This window comes from Netta rufina (genome assembly GCF_964035555.1).
Source record: "Netta rufina genome assembly, chromosome: 15".
Lineage (NCBI taxonomy): Eukaryota > Metazoa > Chordata > Aves > Anseriformes > Anatidae > Netta > Netta rufina.
Genome location: NC_140138.1, coordinates 15,755,507 through 15,777,298, shown reverse-complemented (window position 1 = coordinate 15,777,298; position 21,792 = coordinate 15,755,507). Strand labels below are relative to the sequence as shown.

The 21,792-nt window shown below is 44.9% G+C and overlaps 1 protein-coding gene across 1 annotated transcript in view; it reads left to right on the top strand.

Annotated features, from left to right (window-relative positions):
* Positions 1-21,792, top strand: part of CACNA1H (calcium voltage-gated channel subunit alpha1 H) — a gene marked incomplete at its 3' end in the record, with an annotated part of 220,244 nt that overhangs the window by 180,885 nt on the left and 17,567 nt on the right. The window contains exons 18-29 of the mRNA XM_084295770.1: positions 171-271; positions 672-795; positions 935-1,003; positions 1,114-1,298; positions 3,658-3,784; positions 4,374-4,499; positions 5,227-5,316; positions 6,143-6,356; positions 14,225-14,376; positions 15,533-15,642; positions 16,769-16,902; positions 17,481-17,551. Coding sequence (XP_084151896.1) covers positions 171-271; positions 672-795; positions 935-1,003; positions 1,114-1,298; positions 3,658-3,784; positions 4,374-4,499; positions 5,227-5,316; positions 6,143-6,356; positions 14,225-14,376; positions 15,533-15,642; positions 16,769-16,902; positions 17,481-17,551 — 1,503 coding nt within the window. The remainder of the gene's footprint in view (positions 1-170; positions 272-671; positions 796-934; positions 1,004-1,113; positions 1,299-3,657; positions 3,785-4,373; positions 4,500-5,226; positions 5,317-6,142; positions 6,357-14,224; positions 14,377-15,532; positions 15,643-16,768; positions 16,903-17,480; positions 17,552-21,792) is intronic.

The window sequence follows — 21,792 nt, the reverse complement described above, 5'->3', positions numbered from 1 at the left end:
CCCTGTTTCACTAAAAATACGACAACCCTTTACCATGCCTGCTCTGTCTCTGTCCCAAATGCTGTGACTATGAAATGCCAGGTACTGCCCCCTTTCACAGAAAAACTGTGGAAGCTGAAGAGGCAGGAAAATAAAAGAGGAAGAAAAGGTGTTTCTTGTTTTCTATCCAGAGTTACTGCTACCGGATTCGTAAAGTCCTCGAGCCCTACAAACCAGAGTGGTGCAAGACTCATGAAGATTGGTCCCTCTACTTGTTTTCCCCACAGAATCGGTAAGAAATTCTAGGGAAAGGCCAGCCCACTGTGTCTTGCAGTAAAGGAATATTACATTTTTAGTTGACCTTCCTTTGGGAAAGATCCCTCTGATGCAGAAGCGCTGAGGGCTTTAGAAATCTAACTCCTGATTTTTAAGTAACATTTCTGTAAGTTGTGGGCAGAATTGTTGCAAGGGTCACTCTATGCCTGTCTGGGAAGTAGGATGGTTTAACCATCATTAATAATAGCCATTATTACATCTTTTTTTACATTAGCCATTGGTAGTAATGCTTGAAGCCTATGCTTGTAGAGAGAGACTTGTTCACTACCTGGACTGATGCTGGCGGCTTTCAAGGATGTGCCATTAAGGTGGGGGTCTCTTGCTAATCCAAGCGTCTCTCTCCACCATATCTACAGGTTCAGAGTGATGTGCCAGAAGGTGATTGCCCACAAAATGTTTGATCATGTGGTGCTGGTCTTCATATTTCTCAACTGCATCACTATAGCGCTGGAGAGACCAGACATAGACCCACACAGCACGGTGAGCACCTGAGTCATTTGCTTCCTTGATCTCATAAGCACATCTTAGTCTTGTCAGTGCAAGACCCTGTAAAATAAAAGATGTTTGTTTTCTAACCTCTTTACATAATATGCTGCTTTTTGTTGCTTATGTTTTAAAGGAAAGGATATTCCTGAGTGTTTCTAATTATATCTTCACTGCAATCTTCGTGGCTGAAATGATGGTTAAGGTAATTATATCTCCATCCTATGACACACGGTGAGGCCTGACAAAGATTGAAAATCTGACATAGTTACAATCTGGGTGCAGATTTAAATGTCCTTCTTCTCCTGGCTGTAGGTAGTAGCTCTTGGCTTTTTCTCTGGGGAGAACACCTATCTACAGAGCAGCTGGAACGTTCTGGATGGAGTCCTGGTCTTCGTATCTATCATTGACATTATTGTCTCCATGGCATCAGCAGGCGGAGCTAAGATCCTGGGTGTCCTTCGTGTTTTGAGACTTCTGCGGACCTTGAGACCTCTCCGGTATGCTCATGGATAGGGTGACTAAGTTTATTTTGTGTTGATAAATCAAGGAATTTGAAAAAATGCATATGATCCCTCAAGACTTTGCTTAATAACACAAAAAGCTGAAACACGGTATGGGTAGAATCATCTTTGGGGAGCTTTTATCTAGTGAAACTGTTTGAAAAGAGTGAAATTAGTTCTAATATAATTTGTCTTCTCCGGTGTGGAGAAGAGCGGATGGAGTTTGGAGCGAGTGGTGTTATCACACTCAGGCAGTTAGTGCACTGAATGCCTCCTCCATGCTGCATTTTTATCACCGTTTTACAAATCAGTCTGGCTCCTTGTTAAGCTGTGCAACCTCTTAGTCGTTCCCGAGCAAGGAGGTCGTATTGGCTGAGAAAGAATTTGCAATTGAACAGGTGCTGATGATAATTTGATAAGCTCCAGCATCTATACCTGCTCTCCCGTGCCTGCATATCTAAGATCATTGCAAAACAATTTAGCTCTCAGTTAGGAAGAGGATGGGAAGATGCTTTCATTATTTGAGAAAAAGAAAAGGAATTTGTATTTTGTTTACAATGATGCAGTAACAAAGAATGTTAATGCTTGGGGGATTCTTATCAGCTCACGGCTCCTGTTCTATTTCTATCCCGCTCAGCAAGAAACACAAGCCTGTTTTCATGAAATTTCAGTGGAAATAAGATAGGCACCTCCAGAGGCCTGTAGGCTTTCTGATGAAAAGCTACTTGCTGCTTGCTTATGAGAGTAATAGGAAGAGGCAATCTTATTTAGGCCTATGACTGCTAGAGCAAGAGCTATTTGTCTGCTGCTCTGCATTTCATTGCTGACAAGTAGCTTTGTGAGTGTTTGTCCTCTTTCTTGTTCCCACACTGTTCTGCTGGTGGCATGGGGGTTCCCTTGCAGTGCTGGCTCAATGGAGCTGCTCTGGGTCACCCTGGACAAGCCATGGCTTGGCAGGGCTTCGGGGCATCTGTCTGACACACATAACTGGGAACAGAAATCAGGGCACGGGCGGCTCATAAGCATACGTAAGGGAAAAAAGGGGAATTGGTCTCAGAGAATAACTAGGGCAGAACCTATTAATAGAGGGGAATTCATCACCCCTCACATTGGCTTCACTTATCACAGCCTCTCCTAGGATTCCTCCGGGGACCGTTCCTAACACTTCGTAGGTGCAGTTCAGTCTGCCACATTACGTACTGCCAAATGAGACCCTGTTGAAACCTTTTGTCCCTGCAGCATACGTCTCTGCTATTTTCTCTGTTTGGCAGGCATTAAAGCCTCATTAGCCATGCAAGTTCAGACTATCTGCAAGGATTCGTACTCTCTCCCCTCTACAGGCCCCTCCTAAAAAAAAAAAAAAAAAAAAAAAAAAAGAAATTGATGTTTTTCAGTCAAAACACACAGCTTCCCAGAAAAGCTTGCTCATGCTAGTTACACTTCTGTGTGCAAACACATTTTTCAGACACCCATGGGAGAGCTGTTCTCCAAGCGCTTGAACAGAAAAGGGAAACACTTGCTCTCCATAATACCCAAAACCTGCTTCAGGCTGTGCTCAGAGCATGCCTGGCCTCTCATCGCCTCACGGCAAGTAAGCACCACTGCTCTTTAATGGGATGACCCTTTGGCTGTGGAGCTGTTGGTCGTAAGTCCCTGTTGGCAAAGAGTCAGTTCAGGAACTAATTAGGAAACAAACTGAAATTACTTTGTTTGAAATGTTGTTACGGGGCGCAGGCCAGCAGGGCAGGTGAGCACTTAGGCCTTACTTTTGAGGGATTGTGTAGTCCCAATGATGGCAAGGCAGACAGACACATGCTCTAGGGCTTTGTTTCCCTGAGGGCCGCGGCTCCTGCGATTCACCTGCCTTTCCAAGGAGCCCTTCTCAGGGACATCAGTTGTGCCTCCGTTTCTACCTCTACACCAAGAGAACATGCTCTCTAGTGCCACTGCAAAGCTGTTCACTCATTGTGTTAGAAAGCAGGCTCCTGCATGGAGTGTGTCCCTCTGCTTGGATCACAGAGACCTCAGAGGGGCCCAGCCCTCTTGGCTGAGGAGCAAATAGCCCTATAGCGGGAACCTCCATGACCCTCTACCCATACAGAGTATTCCCTCCTCACTGTTGCTAGTAAGCAGTTGCCCAACAGCCTACCAACAGGATGTCTTAAACTGTTTAATTCCATCTAACTGTGGATGTTCTGATTGTCCAAATAAGTCAGTAATCATCTCTGAATGCTGTCTGCAGGTAGAGGGGGATTTTGGTATCTTCACTGAAGCTCAAGCAGAGGTGAAAAAGCAACCATATAGTAACAGGAAATTTTAATAAAAATTAAAAGCTTTATTGTTTGGCTTTTTTCAGAGTCATCAGTAGAGCCCCAGGTCTGAAGCTGGTGGTAGAAACCTTGATCTCTTCCTTGAGGCCTATTGGGAATATCGTTCTCATCTGCTGTGCTTTCTTCATTATCTTTGGGATTTTAGGGGTGCAGGTAGAGTATTTCCCTCACCACTGCCTTATATAAGCAACTGCTGCAAAAGAGAGGTTTTTCTCACCGCCTGGTGTTAAGGTGGAAATAACGAGCTTAAGTCTCCCCAGGGGAACATTTCAGTTAGTTGTTAGGAAAGAAGAGTCAGGCTCTAGAAGAGACGCTCTGGGGTGGGGTTGACATCTTCTCAATAGAAGATCCACAGGTTTAGAAGAACAGACCTCCCTGGGAAGGGGAAGGAAAAGCCAAATTCTGAGTCTCATGTCTCTGTGTGCTGGGATTTATATGTTAGCTCTTCCTCTGTAGGGGAGATTCTCATCCTCCCATCAAGACAGAGCAGGCCTGCAGGATCGCCTTTCTTCTGTTGTATCTGAGGCAATAAGCACGTATGCCTCAGTACCTGAATTTTCACCAGAGGTGGTTTCCTGCTGTGTGTGTTAAGACAGGTATCTGAGCTGGGAGGAAAGAAAAGGAATTTGAACATGGAAAAAAACTCTACCAAGGGACAGAAAGATAAATCAGAGGAACAGACTTTCCATAGCTGCTCCTTTTTTGTTTTTTTTCTTTTGTTGTTGTTGCTTCTCAAATACAGCTTTTTAAAGGCAAATTCTACTACTGTGATGGCCCTGATGTGAAAAACATCACTACGAAGACTGACTGTACTAACGCACGCTACAAATGGGTTCGACGGAAGTACAATTTTGACAATTTGGGACAGGTAAAGTCCTCGTCGCGGGAATTTTCATTACCATTTTTTAATGAATGAGCGCTTAAAACATATTCTTTGAAGTGGGTGTAGAACCTCCATCAGAGGAAGCACCCAAGAACATAGGTGCTCATCTATCAGAAACAACCCTGATTTAGGGTAAGAGTGTATCAAGTCACCTCTCAATGTGTCATGCAAACAGACTTCTTAGGGTTATACAATTCCTTGTTTATAGGAGAATTTTGTCTTAAAAACACTGCTTTTGCATGTGATCCCTTGTGTATGGAGCTCAACTGTCACTTTGAATCTCTTGGCTGTTAGCTGTTAGGTTTGCCAAAAAAAGAAAAAAGAAAAAAAAAAAGAGGTGTTTTATACTGGCTGAAAAGTGAGACAGTCCATAGTAGGAGCTGGGATCTGTTAAACTTTATTAAACCTCATGACATTTGTCCAGCCTGGCATATTGATTTTTAATCATGCTTAGGTGACCAGACAGCCTGATGTGGCTGAGCAAAAATGAGCCTATATGCGAGGGAAAATGACTGTTATTGACCATAGGTTGCTCAGCTCTAGTTTTAAGCCACAGGCAAACAGGTAAATCAAACCACATGTTGTGTTTCTTCACCAACTCCAGGGCAGATGATGTGTTATGAGCTGTGGATCGGTTTTGCTGAGCATTGCCTGTTAGTAGTTTCTTCTCTGGGAAAATGCAAGACCAGTCTTCTCTGCTTTTCATTTACAGGCCCTCATGTCTTTGTTTGTCCTCTCCTCCAAAGACGGTTGGGTGAACATCATGTATGATGGTCTGGATGCTGTGGGTATTGACCAACAGGTAATGTACTGCAGAGTCTAGAAGTGTTGCTGTCAATAATCCCATACTTGATCGGTGTTTGAAGTCCCAGGGAGGAGCAGAGTTATGGGGCCGACTTGAGGTCCTTACTGCCCACCAGACTGCCAAGTGTTTCCATCCTCCACTGAGTAGCTTTTACAGTGGCTGCACCCCTTATAGTACACAGCTACTGATGGGGACTTTACTCAAAATAATGGCACTTGAGTTGGCCCATGTGAGCCATTGCACTGTAACTCCGTGGAAGGCATGATGAATACGAGCAAACTCACATGAGAAGGGAAACAATCAGGGTTGTTATGAAAAAGACATTAAGGTTGTGTGCTGTGAGACATGCAAAGGTAAATCAAGAGTCTTAGATGAGTAGTAGTTACCCCATTGTAGCTACAGTAACACTTTGCGCTTAATTTTCTTCTGGTTCTCAAGATCTCATAACAAGTGAGAAACAATGAATGCTCATCTCAAAAAAGAAATAAGCTGGAGCCTTTTTTTACCTAAAACCCAGGTGGGTTGATACAGATCCACTGAGATTTATTTTAACCTATGTGAAATAAATGCTGAAATAATTAAATCCCATAAGCCAAATTATGGGGACTACAGCAGGTTTCACAACAAAAGTAAAATGTAGCTAGTGAGAAAATGAATGAGAGGAAATTGTTTTGAGAAAAATCTCCTAACTCCTCCCAGCCCTCTCCTCCTCTCCACGTGAGTGTAGAGTGCTGTCTTGTTACACAGTGCCAAATATCCTGATGTATACACATCTTATCTGTGCCACTTCTCTTTCTCATTATTTTCTTCTCCACCTCACCAGCCCATCCAGAACCATAACCCTTGGATGCTTCTCTACTTCATCTCCTTCCTGCTCATCGTCAGCTTCTTCGTGCTCAACATGTTTGTGGGGGTGGTGGTGGAGAACTTCCACAAGTGCCGACAGCACCAGGAGGCAGAGGAGGCCCGGCGTCGGGAGGAGAAGCGTCTGAGACGCTTGGAGAAAAAGCGCAGGAGTAAGGAGATATACCTGTCTGGTCGGTAGACTGTGTTACAAACCAAAATCTTTCTGAGCCCTGCCTGCTCCCAAAGCAAGACTTTCATTTTCCTTTGGTTTTGTTTCCATGGGATTCAAGAGGCTGTTTTGCTTCGTTACCTTGTTGGCGGTACCTTAAGTCTCGGGTTGCCAACACCCTGGAATTGTCCTCTACAAGCCTGACGTAAAGCATTACCTGTTTACTTGGCTGGAGAGCAAATCCTCTCCTGTAGCAGAGTCCTGTAGCAGGAACTAACGCGCTCTGCAAGGCAAAGGTGTCCCTAAGGTTCCCCAGCACCAAGCAGGAGCTTGTGGTGCGGCTCAGGGATGCAGTGAGTAAACAGCTGCAATGCTTGCCGTGCACGTGAAGGCCAGTCCTGAGGGTAGCCCTGAGGCTTAATGTGCCGCTTGCATCTGAGGATGGTGGTGGTTTGATTTATTCTTTTCTTAGCCCAAGTAGTTGCAATGCCTTTTAGAGTCCTAGCGCATGGCCCCGCATGCCACAAACATGATGCATGAGGGCATGAACATACCAGCAGCCCTGGGGAAAGGAACTGAGCCCTGAGATGGGGCTGTCCAGAAAAGCCTTCTTCGGAAGATGTCCATTACAAGAGATGCTTGCCCCATCACGGGCTGGGGGGAGCCCTTCAGTGTACTGGGACCGACCCAGTAGGATGATCAAGCCAGACCAGAGAAACACTGGAGCATATGCTCCTTTCCTGACCCAAACCTTCGCAGAGTTTCTCATGTATTGATTTTCACCTCCACTGCTCCATGGTGGGCTTCACCAAGAACAGGCCTATAACCTCTCATGGGTATTCCCAGGGGAACTGCCAGGAAAACAGCCACTGTAACTTCCCAGACCATTTTAGCAAACAGGGATAGCTGGTATTAGATGCTGGCAAGTATTTTGCAGAAGTAAGTAAGAGAACATGGCCTAGCCACTGCGATCAAAGCTGAGCTTAGTCAGGGATGAGGGCCTGAGTACTTCTGGCCCCACTTGCCACATAAACCCTGTGGCTCTTTGCCTAGCACTGCACTGCTCTGTGTAATCAATCTGTTGTAAGGACCTAATATCTCCTTGTGATAAATGGCTAGTTGTCTCCCAGACATCAGGCCTTAGGTATCCATTCTGAGCAGGGAAAACTGCAGTTAGGTTGAATAGTCTTTTGTCTGGCTGTAAGGACATAGCAATCAGAGGTTTTGCTGGTAGAAACCTCATCCCCAGCCAATTTCCTCCATCCATCCACACTCAAATCAGAAGGCAGGCAGCTGTGTCCCCTGCAGCTCCACTTCTGCTCTTGTGCTCCTCTTTATTAGAGTCATGGGAGACCTCAGCACCAATGTCGGCACCCTGGTCTTCAGAGGGCCTTAATGACTGACTGACCTGACACCAGACTAAAGGCCGAGCCCACTTCATTTTAGCTAGTTGTGAGTTAAGTAGGTGGGTTAAAATGAAGCCTAGATCAAACTATCCAGCTGCAAACAGACATTGAATCTCTTCAGAGATTTAGAAGAGTTGAAATGCAATTTCATTTCCTTTTTCCCGTTTCATTTTTTGAGTTTGAAGTTCCAGCTAGGATTAGAAGTGGAAACCCTGAAGGCAGCATTTCAAGCACAATAAGAGAAATCAGTTTCAGGCTCTCAGGAGTTCTCCTGCTTGTGTAGTATTTCTACCCCAGTGTGCTGACCCGAGAAGATGCTCAGATAAACTCAAACATTATATGCAAAGAAATAACTTATATGCAAACAGAGAACATGAAGCATCCTTAGAGGAAATAGATTGAAGCACAGGTATAGAGGGGTAGTTTAACCACAGCTCATTGCTGTTCCTGATTAGTGAGTAAATCCTATTACAAGCCTGTCTGTGGCTCACTGCTCAGACACCGAACAGAGCCAGTCCCTCTTGAAGTGATGGACGTGGTTACATTGTCCCTCTTTATCCAGCTAGATAAAGATAGGATCAAGTCAAGGACGTGTTTCAGGCTACAGACCCAGGCACTACACAGATGTGGGTTGTAGGAATTCACTGAGAGCACACAGGGAGGAGGACAGCTTTCTGGAAGGTGATCAAGTCCAGTTCAGCAAATGAGAGTCTAAACATTTGCTCAAGTGCAGGGCTTCCAGGAGGTTACCTCAGAGCATCTGTCTCCTACCTGCCTCTGTTCACCATGGATAGCTTGGCATCCAAACCTGAGTTGTTAGCAGGGCAAAATCAAATATCAGATACACATATTTGAGGATTATTATTTACATTTTAATGTTTTTGTTTGTTTAAATGGGTGTTTCACCTCCTGGGTGGTGTAGAAGACGATTGGATTTGGTAAAAAAAAAAATAATAATAATAATAATGCGGCAGACTCAGAAAGATGGGAGGTATGGTTGGTGCCATGTGTGGTAGTGAGTCTCTGCTGGAGTGTTGGTGTGTGCGTGCTGCTGTGGTGACACAGGGCAGGCTGGGCAGCCTTTCATGTGCCCCAGCGCTGTGTTCATCACCCAGATGGAGGAGTGGGTGAGAGGGATGGGTGCACCATCCTGTGGGACAGGATGATGCACAGGAGACCAGTGGTTCTGTGGAGGAGCAAGGAAACTGCAGTTGGAAGCCTAGTAGAAATCCGTGCTTTTCCTTCAGCTATCATTTCTAGCATTTAGCCTGAAGAAACCATAGGGAAAGGAAGAAATAAGGCTGTTAACAGGAGTAAAATCCAGCATAGGTAGCAAATATACCAGCTGAGCAGCATCCACCCATCTGGACTTCTCTGTCTGCCTGGCACCTTGTCATTTTGTCCTCTCACCTATCTGTAATGATGTCCTGTGTGTGTAGCAACCCTGTCCATTTCTGTATTTTAGGTCTTTGGGCATCTATAGGTACCTCCACACAGAGAAATGCATCATTTAGGCGAAGTAGATTGCAGCTCAGGCCTGGAAATGGTTTAAACCTCAGCTTGTCAGTGCCCTGAGAGCCCCATCCAAGGTAGGGAATCATAGGCTGTGCAGGTCTGGTCCAGGGTCAGAGAGCAGACAGTGCTCAGTCTGTCATCAGCCACAGGCAACAGGCCTGTGGAGCTTAAAAATCAAAAGTTCCCTATATCTGTGTCTGGTTTGGGCTGCAGGGCCCAGCCTTCATGGCCAGGCCATGATAAACCCAGCTGAGAGCAGCTAGAGCCAGTGCTGAGAGCAGGCAGCAGCAAGGCATGGCCAAACAGCCCTGCACTGCATGGGTTTGGCCAGTCAAAAAGTCACACTCAGTTTTTGGTGCCCTTGGCTTGCCCCACTGCTTGTTACCTGTGTCCTGGCAGTGCCCTTTTGGTGCTCCTTGGTGACGTGGGTGTCTCACTCCCTGTCCCACCCTCCTCTTGCAGTGATGTGGCAAGGAGAGCATCAAGTGATCTTTGTGAGCACAATTTGCTTTTGCAGTCCACGCACTGCAGGCACCATTGGTGTGCGAGGAACATAAAATAGCACTCCAGCACTGCAGTGAGGCAGTGGGTTTGCCAGGTTAACTGTGATCACATGAAAAAAGAGGGCAGGGTGTAGGATATGCTGTACAAATGTATTTGATGTGTTTTTAAAGGCAGAACTGCATGGCATAGTTTTTCTTGTGAAGGTAAAAATTGAAGATAAAGTAGAATATTTTTCTGACACAGTCACTACCGCCATCAGTTAAATCTACCGCATAAATAAGTGAACTGTAATTTAATCATCCTGCAGCTCCTAACCTTTTAATGAAGTTCTCAGAAGACACAGACTGAAAGCAGCCTCCCCAGATTAAAGTTTTTGATTAAAACCACGTGGATCAGCTTGATCTTCTCTGCCTTCAGGACACGGGGCCAAACCCAACCCGCCTGTATCTGCTGGGAAGCCAGCAGTCGCTGATGTCAGGTCAGATGCAGGCAGTACCCTGGGCTTCAAGGGCTGTGAGCGGGGTCTGGGTGACACTGCGTGCCGAAAACAGTGCTGGAAACTCCAGACATCTGTCACAGCCCAGAGAGGCCCCAACTGGGGAGAAGAGAGTGTCTTGCAGGACTGACAGTGGGTCATGGGTCCGTGGGAAGACCCCAAAAGCTGAGAATTGAGAAAGTTCCTGATTTCCACTCCATATAAGAGGAGTGTGGCCACAGCCATGTTCCTCCAACCGTGGCATTTCCCAACACAGAGCTGAGCATCTGAGTACCGTAGAAGGAAGAGGCTGGTTTTGTTTCAAGACCCAGCAAAGCTGCCTGTCAGAGCACTGACTGTAAGCCTTTCTCTCTGGGGATGAGCAATCATGGGCAGCACACAGTGGTATTTAAATTAGCCCATCCTCTCAATGCCACAGCCATCTCTGTAGCCAGCAGAAACATTTGAGCTGTAACTAAAAATTCAGGCGCTGCATATCTTAGTGTTTAATATTTCCAACTAGGGAATTATCAAACCATCTTGCTTATTTTTCCAGGCAGCTGCAGGTACAGAGCTACTCTGTGCCAAGCATGCTTATAAACCCATTAGGGCTTTCTAATGTTTCATGCAGAGGAGAATAATGGAGGAGCTTTAGCTAGCAATTGTAATGCCAACCTAAATGCTTTTTAGCTAGGAGACAGTGCTTCATTCATTTTCATGTCAGCAAAATCACAAGCAAAGAAGTCTAAATATTCTTCAGAGAGGTGAGATCCAAGCATTAGCCAGCATCCAGAAGTGGGGGCGAGACAGGACTGTGGTTTTCCTTTTGTCTGTGTTTGATGGTGTCTCCTTTGCCTCCCTTGTTTCCACCAACTCAAACTGTCAGCTGCAGCTGAGAGGATGCTCGTCTGTGTTTGATATATGTCTGCCAGTTGGCTGACTGGAGTCTCATCCCAGGAACCATTTCCCTGGAGCAACCAGGCACAGGTTGCATTCTGCCTACTGTAATTAAGGATGCATTCTATCTCCCTCGTTTGCTGTGCCCACGTCCCTACGGTCCGGTGTTCTCCTCATACAGTTCTCCTGCCAAGCCCAGGTCTCTGGCTGAGCAGGCTATAGCAGTAGGTGTGTGCAGTGAACACTTACACCCAAACTGGTGAGAATAAGATGGTATAATCTCATAAGTGGTGCAAATTTGTGTCTGAACTGAGAGAAGGCCAGAGCTACTTGCTGTGCTGCCGACTGAAGTGAAGCTCCTGATCCTAGTGGGACCGGGAACGAAGTGACCCAGCCAAGCTGGGGGACCTCGGAGCTCTGAAATGCAGCCCCCCTTCCTTCTCAGAGGGGGTCAGAGCTGCAGTGAAGCTGTGTGGCTGGTCTCTCACTGCTTTCACCCTGCTGCAAACCCTGTGCCTTCATGGGATGGCCCCAGCCTAACACCAGCATCACCCAGAGCAGAAGCTCACCCGTCCTTCCTGCACACCCCTGCTCATTACCGTTAGCCTCGCATGAGCAGCATCTCCTCTAATGGACATTGCATGGGTTGCTGCACTCCGCATGTTGTTGCATGTGTTTCCAGGCGTTGTCAACTTTATCCCAGACTGTCCTTGTATGTGACCCCCAAGGAGACCTGTTCTTCATCTGTTAATCTGGCTTCAGGGGTGTAGGGCGTACTAACCAAGAAAGAAATTTCCTAGAGCTCCCTCATCCTGGCTCAAGCTAAACCTGTCCCAAGCTTTCTGAGTGACCCAATGACCAGACATAGCCATCACTAAGCCCTGACAGAGTAGAGATACGGACCTCCGAGACACTTTAATGCAATAAAGCACGCGCTCCGATATGGCTGGGTGGCTCCTCTTTACTGTTTGAATGTCCAGTCCAAGTAAAAAGGGAGCTGTGCTGCTGACAGGCAGTGCAGAAGGATTTCTGCTCAGCAGCTTTACGTGGAAGATGTCTTCTTGGGATTTTTCTTTAGAATTTTATATAGCCTACAAAAGGCAGTAAACATCTGATCTTCTACTCAATAGTTAATCACTGGCTGCCTTTGTACAGGTTAGAGAGTAGCTGCAGTCACTGACTGTGCAGCCAGGTTTCACACACTGCCCGTCACTGCTAATGTTCTGAGATCTGTTAATCGATCATTAGTCCATAATAAATAGACCTTTAATATAAAGTTTGGCCATTTAGGGTATTCTCAGACCTTCCCAGAAGCTTTCTTTTGCATTCCCAAGAAGACATTTCCAGCAAAAAGAGAAGAGCATGTCATAATCCTGAATACACATGAAAGCACATTGTACAGACTTCAGTAATATTTACTGCAACATTTTTATTATTGTTTTTTTTAGACATACCAGAAGATGAGCTGAGCTCAGTAGCAAAGACAGCATTACCAGTCCAAGATGACTGGTAGGACTTAGGCACATAAGCAACATGAAAATGAATTCAAAGACAATTGCGTTTCCTTTCATCTTGTTTTTCCACACCCACTAGCAGAAAAAAAATAAGGCCAGGTGACCCCAATCAGAAGGAAATGTTTTCAAAATGCCTTCACTCCACTTTTAACTACCAGGAAAAAAAAAATAGCCATTGAAAGAGAGCAGCAGATTCAGTTTCCTTTTATCCAATTTATTTTAGTGTCTTAGTGTCTTGGACTCTAATCTGGCATTTAGTTGCACTACCGAAAAGAAAAAAAAAAAAAAAAAAAGAAAAAAACATTAAAAGAGTCACTCCATCTGAAAGATATTAACAAGATGAGAGGAGTGGAAGATGTATTTCAGGAGGGCACTGAGTACTTCTGAACTTATTTTCCTCCTTATTTTTAAGGTGAAACAACTACTTTTTCCCAACTCCTAATGCATTTAAAGCTGAATTTGCTCAAAAAAAAAAAAAAAAAAACACTCTTTATACAGAACAATCCTACCCTGGCTTAGTGTGACCTGTCTCTTGCACTTGCAAAATCTACAGTAATGCTCAGTTTGGCCTTAAGTACCCTCTTTGAATATTTATATTTCTTAAGTTTGAAAAGAATTAGACTCCATCAGAGTGCCCTTGGCTATCTTGTGGTCAGTCTAATTTAAGAGAGACACATGCAATAAATACAATTGAATCACAGGGCAGTGTCCAAACACTCGCCTTGGAACAGCCCAGGAAAATTGGTCATGTGCAGAAATTTCCCTATTTCAAAGAGAAGAAAGGAGGAGTCATGCCCAGAGGCAGAGATACAAAATTCATGTGGTCATAGCCCACATATTTTTTAGATGCAATCATGCCCTTATATTTGCAGAGGAGCTTGTGCCGATAGTCTTTGTAGAGCCAAGTGCTGAGCACCCCGCTCCATCGCCGTTGATGCTACCCCGTGTGCTCGTAACCCTCACGCATGTGCCCTACTTTGCCACAGGCATCGCTGTGTTTTCTCTAGACCTCTGTAACACACCAAAAGCCTTCTCTCGCAGATGCTGAGCTCAGGTTATGTTCTACTTATATGTAACATACCTGACATCAGCTGGGTTAGAAGAGATGTGGCAGAGTCCAGCCTGACAAGACCTACTCTGGGCCTTTTCTCGAAACTGGAGTTGAAGCTTTGCTGGGTTTGGAGCTTTGGGGCTCTCATTTCCATCCCACTTCTCACCCTTCCTGGTTTGTGGCAGAGGCCCAGTATGTGAAAAGGCTGTCCTCTAGCCTGAGACAGTGGTAAGAACAGAGAACACTTGGGAGAGAAGAGGACCTGGTTGTCAAAGGTGTGGAGGTCCCTTCTGCAGGCACAAGAAGTTTGGCTCAGCCTGATAACCCCCCCATGGTTCTTGAAGACTTCGCTGCTGGGTAGAAGCACTTGGCCATTGCACAAGGCCTGCTTGAAGCAGTTCTCCCAGGGACTTTGCCCTGCATCCGTGTGTGTATAAGACGTGGCAAGGCCACGGTGTGGTTGTGACGGCTGCCAACCAAGCAGCAGGGCCTGCGCTCATTGCGTTGCCTTTTTGTCTTTTCCTGCAGAAGCCCAGCGCAGGCCTTACTATGCAGACTATTCTCCAGCACGGAAGTACATCCACAGCCTCTGCACCAGCCACTACCTCGACCTCTTCATCACGTTCATTATCGGCGTCAATGTCATCACCATGTCAATGGAGCACTACAACCAGCCAAAGGTAAGAGCCGTCCAGCAAAATGTGGGCTGTGAAACACAGCAGTGTGGGGGTCTGCAGCCAACCCCACTTCCCTGGCACCGTTGCCTGTTGTTTGAGACCCTCAGCAGGCTCCAGGTTCAGTGTCACACATCCATCTTCCAACAGGCCAGCTCTGCCATTCAGTCACTTGCCACAGCCAAAAGCTTGATTCCCTTGCTTTTGTATGAAAACAAAACAGAACAACAACAACAAATGAATAAGGCTAATGGAGTATGAACTAAAATTTTACTAGGACTGACCCACAAATGTGAAAAGGAGAGCTTTCCTATGGCCTGAGGCTTCTTCTGTCAACAAAGCAGAAAAGCTTTTTCTTCCAGTGTCTATTTTGAAGTTTATTGTTGTCGTTTTTTATTGTAATACACCTATCCAACATTTAACTAAATTTCCCTTCCCTCCCCTCTCTGTCTCCAAATCCCTACTCAACCAACGAGCTGTTTTACTCTGCAACTATTTTAAGGTCCAAGCAAGATTCTTTTGCTATTGTTGGCCTCCAGTTCCAACAAAATCCATTATAAACACTCATCATATTAAAGTATAAACACTGTGGATTCCTGACTTCCGAGAGCAGCTCTATAGAGAGAGTGAACATTGCACCAAATATGGATATACTTTGCCTAGCTCTAGAGATGTAACATTTTTCAAGAAGGCAAGACTAAATCCATTCCCAACATTATTTATTTTTCTGAGTGTTTTAATCAAAGCCATTGTCCTCAGGATTGCCATGTTGGAATGAAGAAATCATCCATCAAGTCTTTTATTCTACCCAAGGCTACACAGTTCAGAAAAAGTAAACTTTATTAGATGGGGAAAGGGTAAAGCCTTCTTTCTGCCCCAGACCCTGAACAATTTATGTGGTGAAGTTGGAGAATAGATGGCTCTCATTGTTTTTAACACAACAACTATTAGTGCTTATGAAGTTTTTGTTTACATCAGTTTCTAATCTTTTATTTGAGTTTTGCTGTGTGATTTAGTGCAATTTTGTAACAAAGCTCTGCAATCTATTATGACTTTACTTCTTACATCTCTGTGCTTATGTCGCCCTTGTTTCTGCCAGTCCCTCTACACTGATTCTTGGAAAGGACAGTGTGGTTGGTCTAACTGGTGCCTCTCTTTTCAGTCCCTGGATGAAGCCCTGAAGTACTGCAACTACGTGTTCACCATAGTTTTTGTGTTCGAGGCAGTTCTGAAGTTGGTGGCATTTGGTTTTCGAAGGTTCTTTAAGGACAGGTAAGAGTATTTTAAACTCCTGTGCATTTGGGATAGAGCTGTATTGACCCAGTTTCAAAGCCAGATGCTGAGTAAATGTAGCATCACTACAGTAGTACCACATACTGTGTGCAGGAGAGAGCAAAAGGCTGTCTCTCCATAGGTGCAAACTTTATTGTGTAGGAGCTAAAAATCCTAAGAACTGCTGATACTGCTTTGCAGAGGGAATTCAGGAAATGTTTAAAAATTCTAGATACTTTCCTTCTGGCAGTATCTGTCTCTCTGCCAGATCTGACCAGCTCAGCCTAGAGCTCACCTGATGGATATCAATGTAGTCCTCAGAAAATTAGTTTTGGCAACCTAACCTCACAAACTTAGTCCCAAAAGCAAGTCTGTTTTGCCAGTGGACCAAACCAGTCCATTGACAGACTGCTGCCTTTGTAAAGGCCCTTGGCAAAGGTACAGGTAGTTGTGTTAAGCCCCACTGCCTTCAGATCCCAGCTTCAGAGACCTACAGATCGTATTCTGCCACGCAGTTAGCCAGAAGCGGTTGCATGTGAGAGCACACTGCGGTCTGGCAACTTGCTGGGGAGCAGGGTGAGATCAGATGCTTTTCCAGAAAACCAGCATGTTTGCCTCATTTACCCTGACTGAACAGTTGGAAGCTGCTATGAGCAGGATTGTTTAATGGGGAAATTGTGTAGGAAAGTCACTCGGTTTCTCTACATCGCACTGTCTTTCAGTGTTGTTGTAGAAGGACCTCTACGATTGTTAGGCTATAAATCAGTGAAGTTATTCCAGTGGAATGATCGAAGGGGCAGGTGACATAACATGCAAGCAGCTGTATTGCATCGCATCAAAGGTTCCTCTGCTAGTGTCTTGTCCCTGAAAGTGGCTCCAACTGGATATGGGGGAACAATAGGGACTGGGAAGTGGAACATCCCAGAGTACAATCTGAGCCAGCAGCAGCTTGTAGCTAAGGACTGGCTGTGCCAGCTTCAGTGAGTTGATTTTATCCCACACACAAGATCTGACAGAAGAGGGGCATTTGGAATTTGCTTGTGATCATTTTTAACAGTTAATTCTCTGCTCTTGGATGTCTGTCAATATACAATTCTTTTTTTATTGTCCTTCCTCTCTTTGTTAGGTGGAATCAGCTGGATTTGGCCATAGTTCTCTTATCAATTGTGGGAATCACACTGGAGGAAATTGAGATGAATGCTGCACTGCCTATCAATCCCACAATAATACGCATCATGCGGGTGCTGAGAATAGCAAGAGGTACGGCCTGCTCCATAGGTCTTCAGCCATCCCTCCAGACACGTCAGGAAACGGTTTGGCCATTTGTTCTTCTAGTCCTGCTGTTTCAGTTTGATTTGAGAACAGTTAGCAGATAAGCCTGCAGAATGTCAAACCAGAAACCAGCTAGGTGGGGTACCGTGGGTGTTTGAAGTGTCTCAAATTGGTCTCTGATTCATACCCAGGATCACAGCCCTTTTGTACTGACACTAGACAAGATCAGAATTGGTGGAGAAGGGAGGATCAGAGTTAAAAAAGATGCTTTTCCCTGAGGAAGTGTCTCCCCATCAGTCGCCTAGTTTCTTGCTAGGGCATGCTGGAGTTCTGTGGCTTTTAATCTCTTTTACTAACGTCATTAACATTAGTTGGTGTGGGATGTAGTCAGGATGTTTGGATGTTCTGTGGGCCCTACCAGGGTGCAGTGAGCTTGCCATCTGTGTGAACGAATGCAAGAGAGATGTAAGCCCTCTCTTACAAGATGTGAAGCTATATTTTTCCTTTATGGGTTTTGCTTGAGATATTTTCCAGCCCTGCTGACCAGGATTTGGTTTTTGTTGTAGTGCTGAAACTGCTTAAAATGGCCACCGGAATGCGAGCTCTCCTGGACACAGTGGTACAAGCGCTTCCCCAGGTAAGCCTCCAGACTTTATCCATGCCCAGCTTGTTCCTCTTGGTGGACTGCACCTTTTGGGCCTGGGGATAGCTCTGTGCCATGGTGTTTGGTGGGCACTGGAAGCCACCTGGGGAGGATATCAGCTTTCTCCACTGCCACCAGTGCTTTGGTAGAGAAGTTTTGCACGGTACATCCTGCCCACATAGCCTGTGTTAGATGGAAGAACCAGGATGATGGAAAAAGAGTTAACAGAGAGTATATTGCTGTAGATAGAGCTCTTTTAAAATGCAGAATTCACTGGAGAGTTTGGGAAACACCAGAACAGAATGAGAAAACTGTTAGTGAAAGCACGGGAAGTAGATAGCTTCCAGCTCAGCAGTTCTCTTTGTGAGAGACGAGCAGCCACAGTTATTGACATGCATTGACAGAGGAGCTGCAGACTTTAAAAGCCAAATAGGAGAGACGTTTCTGAGTGTTAAAAGCTTGAAGTGGGGTCTCAAATCACTGTATTCTCATGTGGTGCAAGAGGAAGAAAGATTCTGCCAATCTGAATGATAATTGATAGGTTCCTTCAAGTGTTCAGTTCCTGGGACCACTTTTATGTGGGTCAATTTATTTGAAAAGAGAAGGATAGAAATTTTGCTGACTTGTACCCTTACCCCAAAAGAATCTAAAGCACATAGAAGAATTCCAAGTTTAGGGCCCCTTTGTTTTTAAAATCTCGTGCTATTTAAGTTTTGTTCTGCTAGTTTGTGGTTTTGGCGGTCTGATTCTTAATCTTTCAGTCTTCAGAGTCAGCTCAGCTGCCTACACTTTCCTATTTCACATAGAACCAGACAGCACTGGAGGTGGGGACTATAGGTTCTTGTGGACTCACTCACCCCTGTACAAGATGCTCTGAGATTAGAAAGGAAATACTTCTCTGCTTTGCCCAGAAGAGGCTGGCAACATGAGGTGCCAGACCACTGAGGGTCAGGCAGGGGAACTCTGCGGTGTTCTTCTGTGAGCTGGCAGTTCAGATGCAACACTTCAAGAAGCATGGGCAGACAAGTTCTAAGTTTTCAACCCATCCAGAACATCTCACAGCTGGAAGTTCTGGAAGGAAATGTATGAGTAGGCCTGCTCTGTTTGGTGTAAAAGCCAGCGTGGTGTGCCCTGGGATGGACTGGGAGAGTCAGGCCTCCCCTCTCCTCAACACAGCCCATCAGCACAGGGGAGATGGCAGCACACCATGGTGGGTGGCCACATCTTGATGAGCTTCAGCTGTCTGCAGAGGGATCACATCTCAAAGGCTTGGCCAAAAGCACGCACCGTGTAGACATCTCTTCCAAAATATGAGAGGCCACATGAGAATTAGTAGAACTAGTGTATGTAATTACCCAAATATACCTCTGTGAGCTAGTTGCTGAGTACAAGAAGCCCATGATCTATCGAAAATGAACTGGGAAACAAGGGGAATTTCTTTTTCTTGGAAAGGCCTATCTACTTTTCATCACTGCCATAAAGATGTTTCTAATCTGAGACATTTGCCCTTTGGTATTCATATCTCCTTTTCAGTGAAGGATCTTGGCTGAGACTAAAGTATGGAATTTACCAACTTGACCCCTGTTTTGGCATTTCAAAAAAGCATTTGATTTGTGTCTATTATTTTTCTTTCGAAAGCATTGTGATTATAGAGCATATTTTATCTTTTGCCTTGTTTTTTTCATCCAAAAACAATAGGGTGGCTGCAGGCCAGGCTTTTTGTTTCCTTGGGGTGTTTTTTCAGTTAACATTCAAACTAAAGTCTCTTTTAAAGGGAAATCCTGAGGGATATTCCAAACAGATCTTGTGCTGATAAAAATGCCACTTTGCCCCTCAATGTAATTCAGAAGATAAGAAGGGAAGCTTAGGGACACCTCTCCCACAATGATCACTTTTCATAAAGCTACAGTTTTCGTTTCAAAGGGAGGGGAAGAGTTCCTACTGCAATTAATTTAGCGGCCTAGAGCCACAGCTGGAAAACCCTCCTTGAATGTGTCTAAGTGACAGAATTGAATTCCATGTTTATTCATTAACTTTTGGGGAGAAAAAAAAAAAGAAAAACATTCTCTGGTGTTTGTAGAATGTCCATTTATGGGCTTACCATAATAAGATAGTCATTACAGTGCACATATTTTTCTTTTTCTTTTGGGTGATCTTCATCAGCTTCTTACTTGTTTCTATTCAGCAGCAGGGAGAGTTTGAGTAACACCTAGAGAACCAACTATCCCCAGCTGTGGGGAATGTTAGCATTTTGATCCAATATTGAGGATGTCACAGTACAGGCTAAGCCCCCTCTCTTGGAATACAGGCTGACCTTAAGCTTCTGTTTTCAGTGCAGGAGGACTTCCTACCCTACTGTAGCCTTCTTGTCTAGTAACCTGGTGTCTGCCCCTTCACAGTGATCTTCTCCTTCACCAGGTATCTGAAAATCAGGAAATGGAATAAAGGAGTACAAAAAAAGGAGAGGCAAGAGAGACAGAAAGAACAGTCAGGGAAAGGTCTCAAAATGGCACAGTCTTTGTCCACTATCTCCATGCCCTCTTAGACCCAGCAAGCATTTGGGATAGTTTGAAGGAATCATCACATTCCTGCCATAGACCATCTGTGCTTGTGCTGTGCGGGTTCTTTTACCCCCCTACTGTAAGGTCTTGAGGCAGTATCTCCTTTTCAAACAGGAACACAAGTTTTCTAATTTCACAGCTGGTTGACCTGGTAGTGGGGCCAGGGTCACCCAGAAAGGCACCATCAGCCTCAACTCTGAACCACGGTGTTCCCTTCTGGAGGATGAAAGAAACCTGTCAGGGGCTCTAAAGCATGAAGTGCTAAAATCTGTTGCACTGGTGTAAACTTGAAATAGATCCTCTGATTTAAACAGAGCAGCTAAAAACAGAGCTGGGCTAGCATGACCAGCTCTGACTTCATCGCTTAGAAATTGCCAGGCCCAGTTCAGCCAGTTCAGTCCTGCTGTTCACAGATCAAAAACTCCCCTGTGACCACAGAGGCCTGCTCCTAGCATAACACAAGCCCCAGAGCTCTGGGTTGAACTCCAACACATCTTAAAAGCCGCCCCATCTTCTTTTAAGCAGGGGAAGTGTTAAGGAATCAACCATCCCCTGCTGATGAAATACATTCTTCCAGTAGGTGTTTATTCCTTCTGGTAAAAAAAAAATCTGGTGTTTTTGGTCTGAATTAGCCAATTTTGTTTTTTCCTTGGATGTCACTTTGCTTTTTTCTTTTAGAACTTCTCCTTTGTGGAGGTAATAAAGAGAAAAAATAATCTCTTGCACTCTCACAAATAGAAGAACATTGAAATCTTTTAATCTCTCAGTATCAAGCAGGTTTTCCAGATCTGTTTCAAGTTTTTTCCTCCTCTTTATGATCTCTGGCTCCTTTAAGGCTGTGTAATGAATTATACCACCCTTATGCTTCAGCTGTCTGTTCACTTGCTTATACATCTGGTGGTTACATCAGTTCTGTAAGCAATGTCTGCTCCAGAGGACTCCTATTCGACAGTAATCCTTTAGTCTCTTTCACATCCCCTACTTTCCAAAGTACAATTCACCTTTTCTGTAGCATGGCCCACACTTGACTCTTGGATTTGCAACTTCACGTTTGGTTGGATTAAAATGCTCCTTGTGTAAGTGAATCCTCTGTACTGAGCAGCCTCGCTCGCTCTGCACAGCACTTCTGGTATCGATTGCCAGTAAGAAAGCCTACAGCCAGTGCTGAGCTGCCAGTGCTGCTCCTGACAGCGAGGACTAAGAGGAATCCAGGCCAATTGCCACCCTGGCTATGCAGGGCCAACCATAGTAAAATGTGGACTTTTCCCATCAAGTCATATTAGCAGGAATAGCAGCAAACACAGAGGGAGCAAAGGGTGTTGGTTTTCCATCAGCCTTTTTGATGCTATGATTTCACTTCAGCAAATAAAGGAGGTTTTAATTCTAAAGTAAATGAGACATTTACAAAGACAAAACACAATCTGACAGCTGAAGAGAGCCTGTTTTGCAGGGTGGTCTGCACAGTTTTTTATCCTCTTTTTCCTGATGCTCATTTGCACCACTCCAGTTCTGTTAAAGTGACTCCTGCTTTGCACCCCTGTGACTAAGAGTGAAATCCAGCCCATCTATTTAAACCATCTGGGTTCTTCTTCTTTATTCTCACTTGGTCTGTGGACAGCACATTAATTAAATGCAGGACTGTACAGTATACCTCCTCCTTGTCTTCAAAGCTTG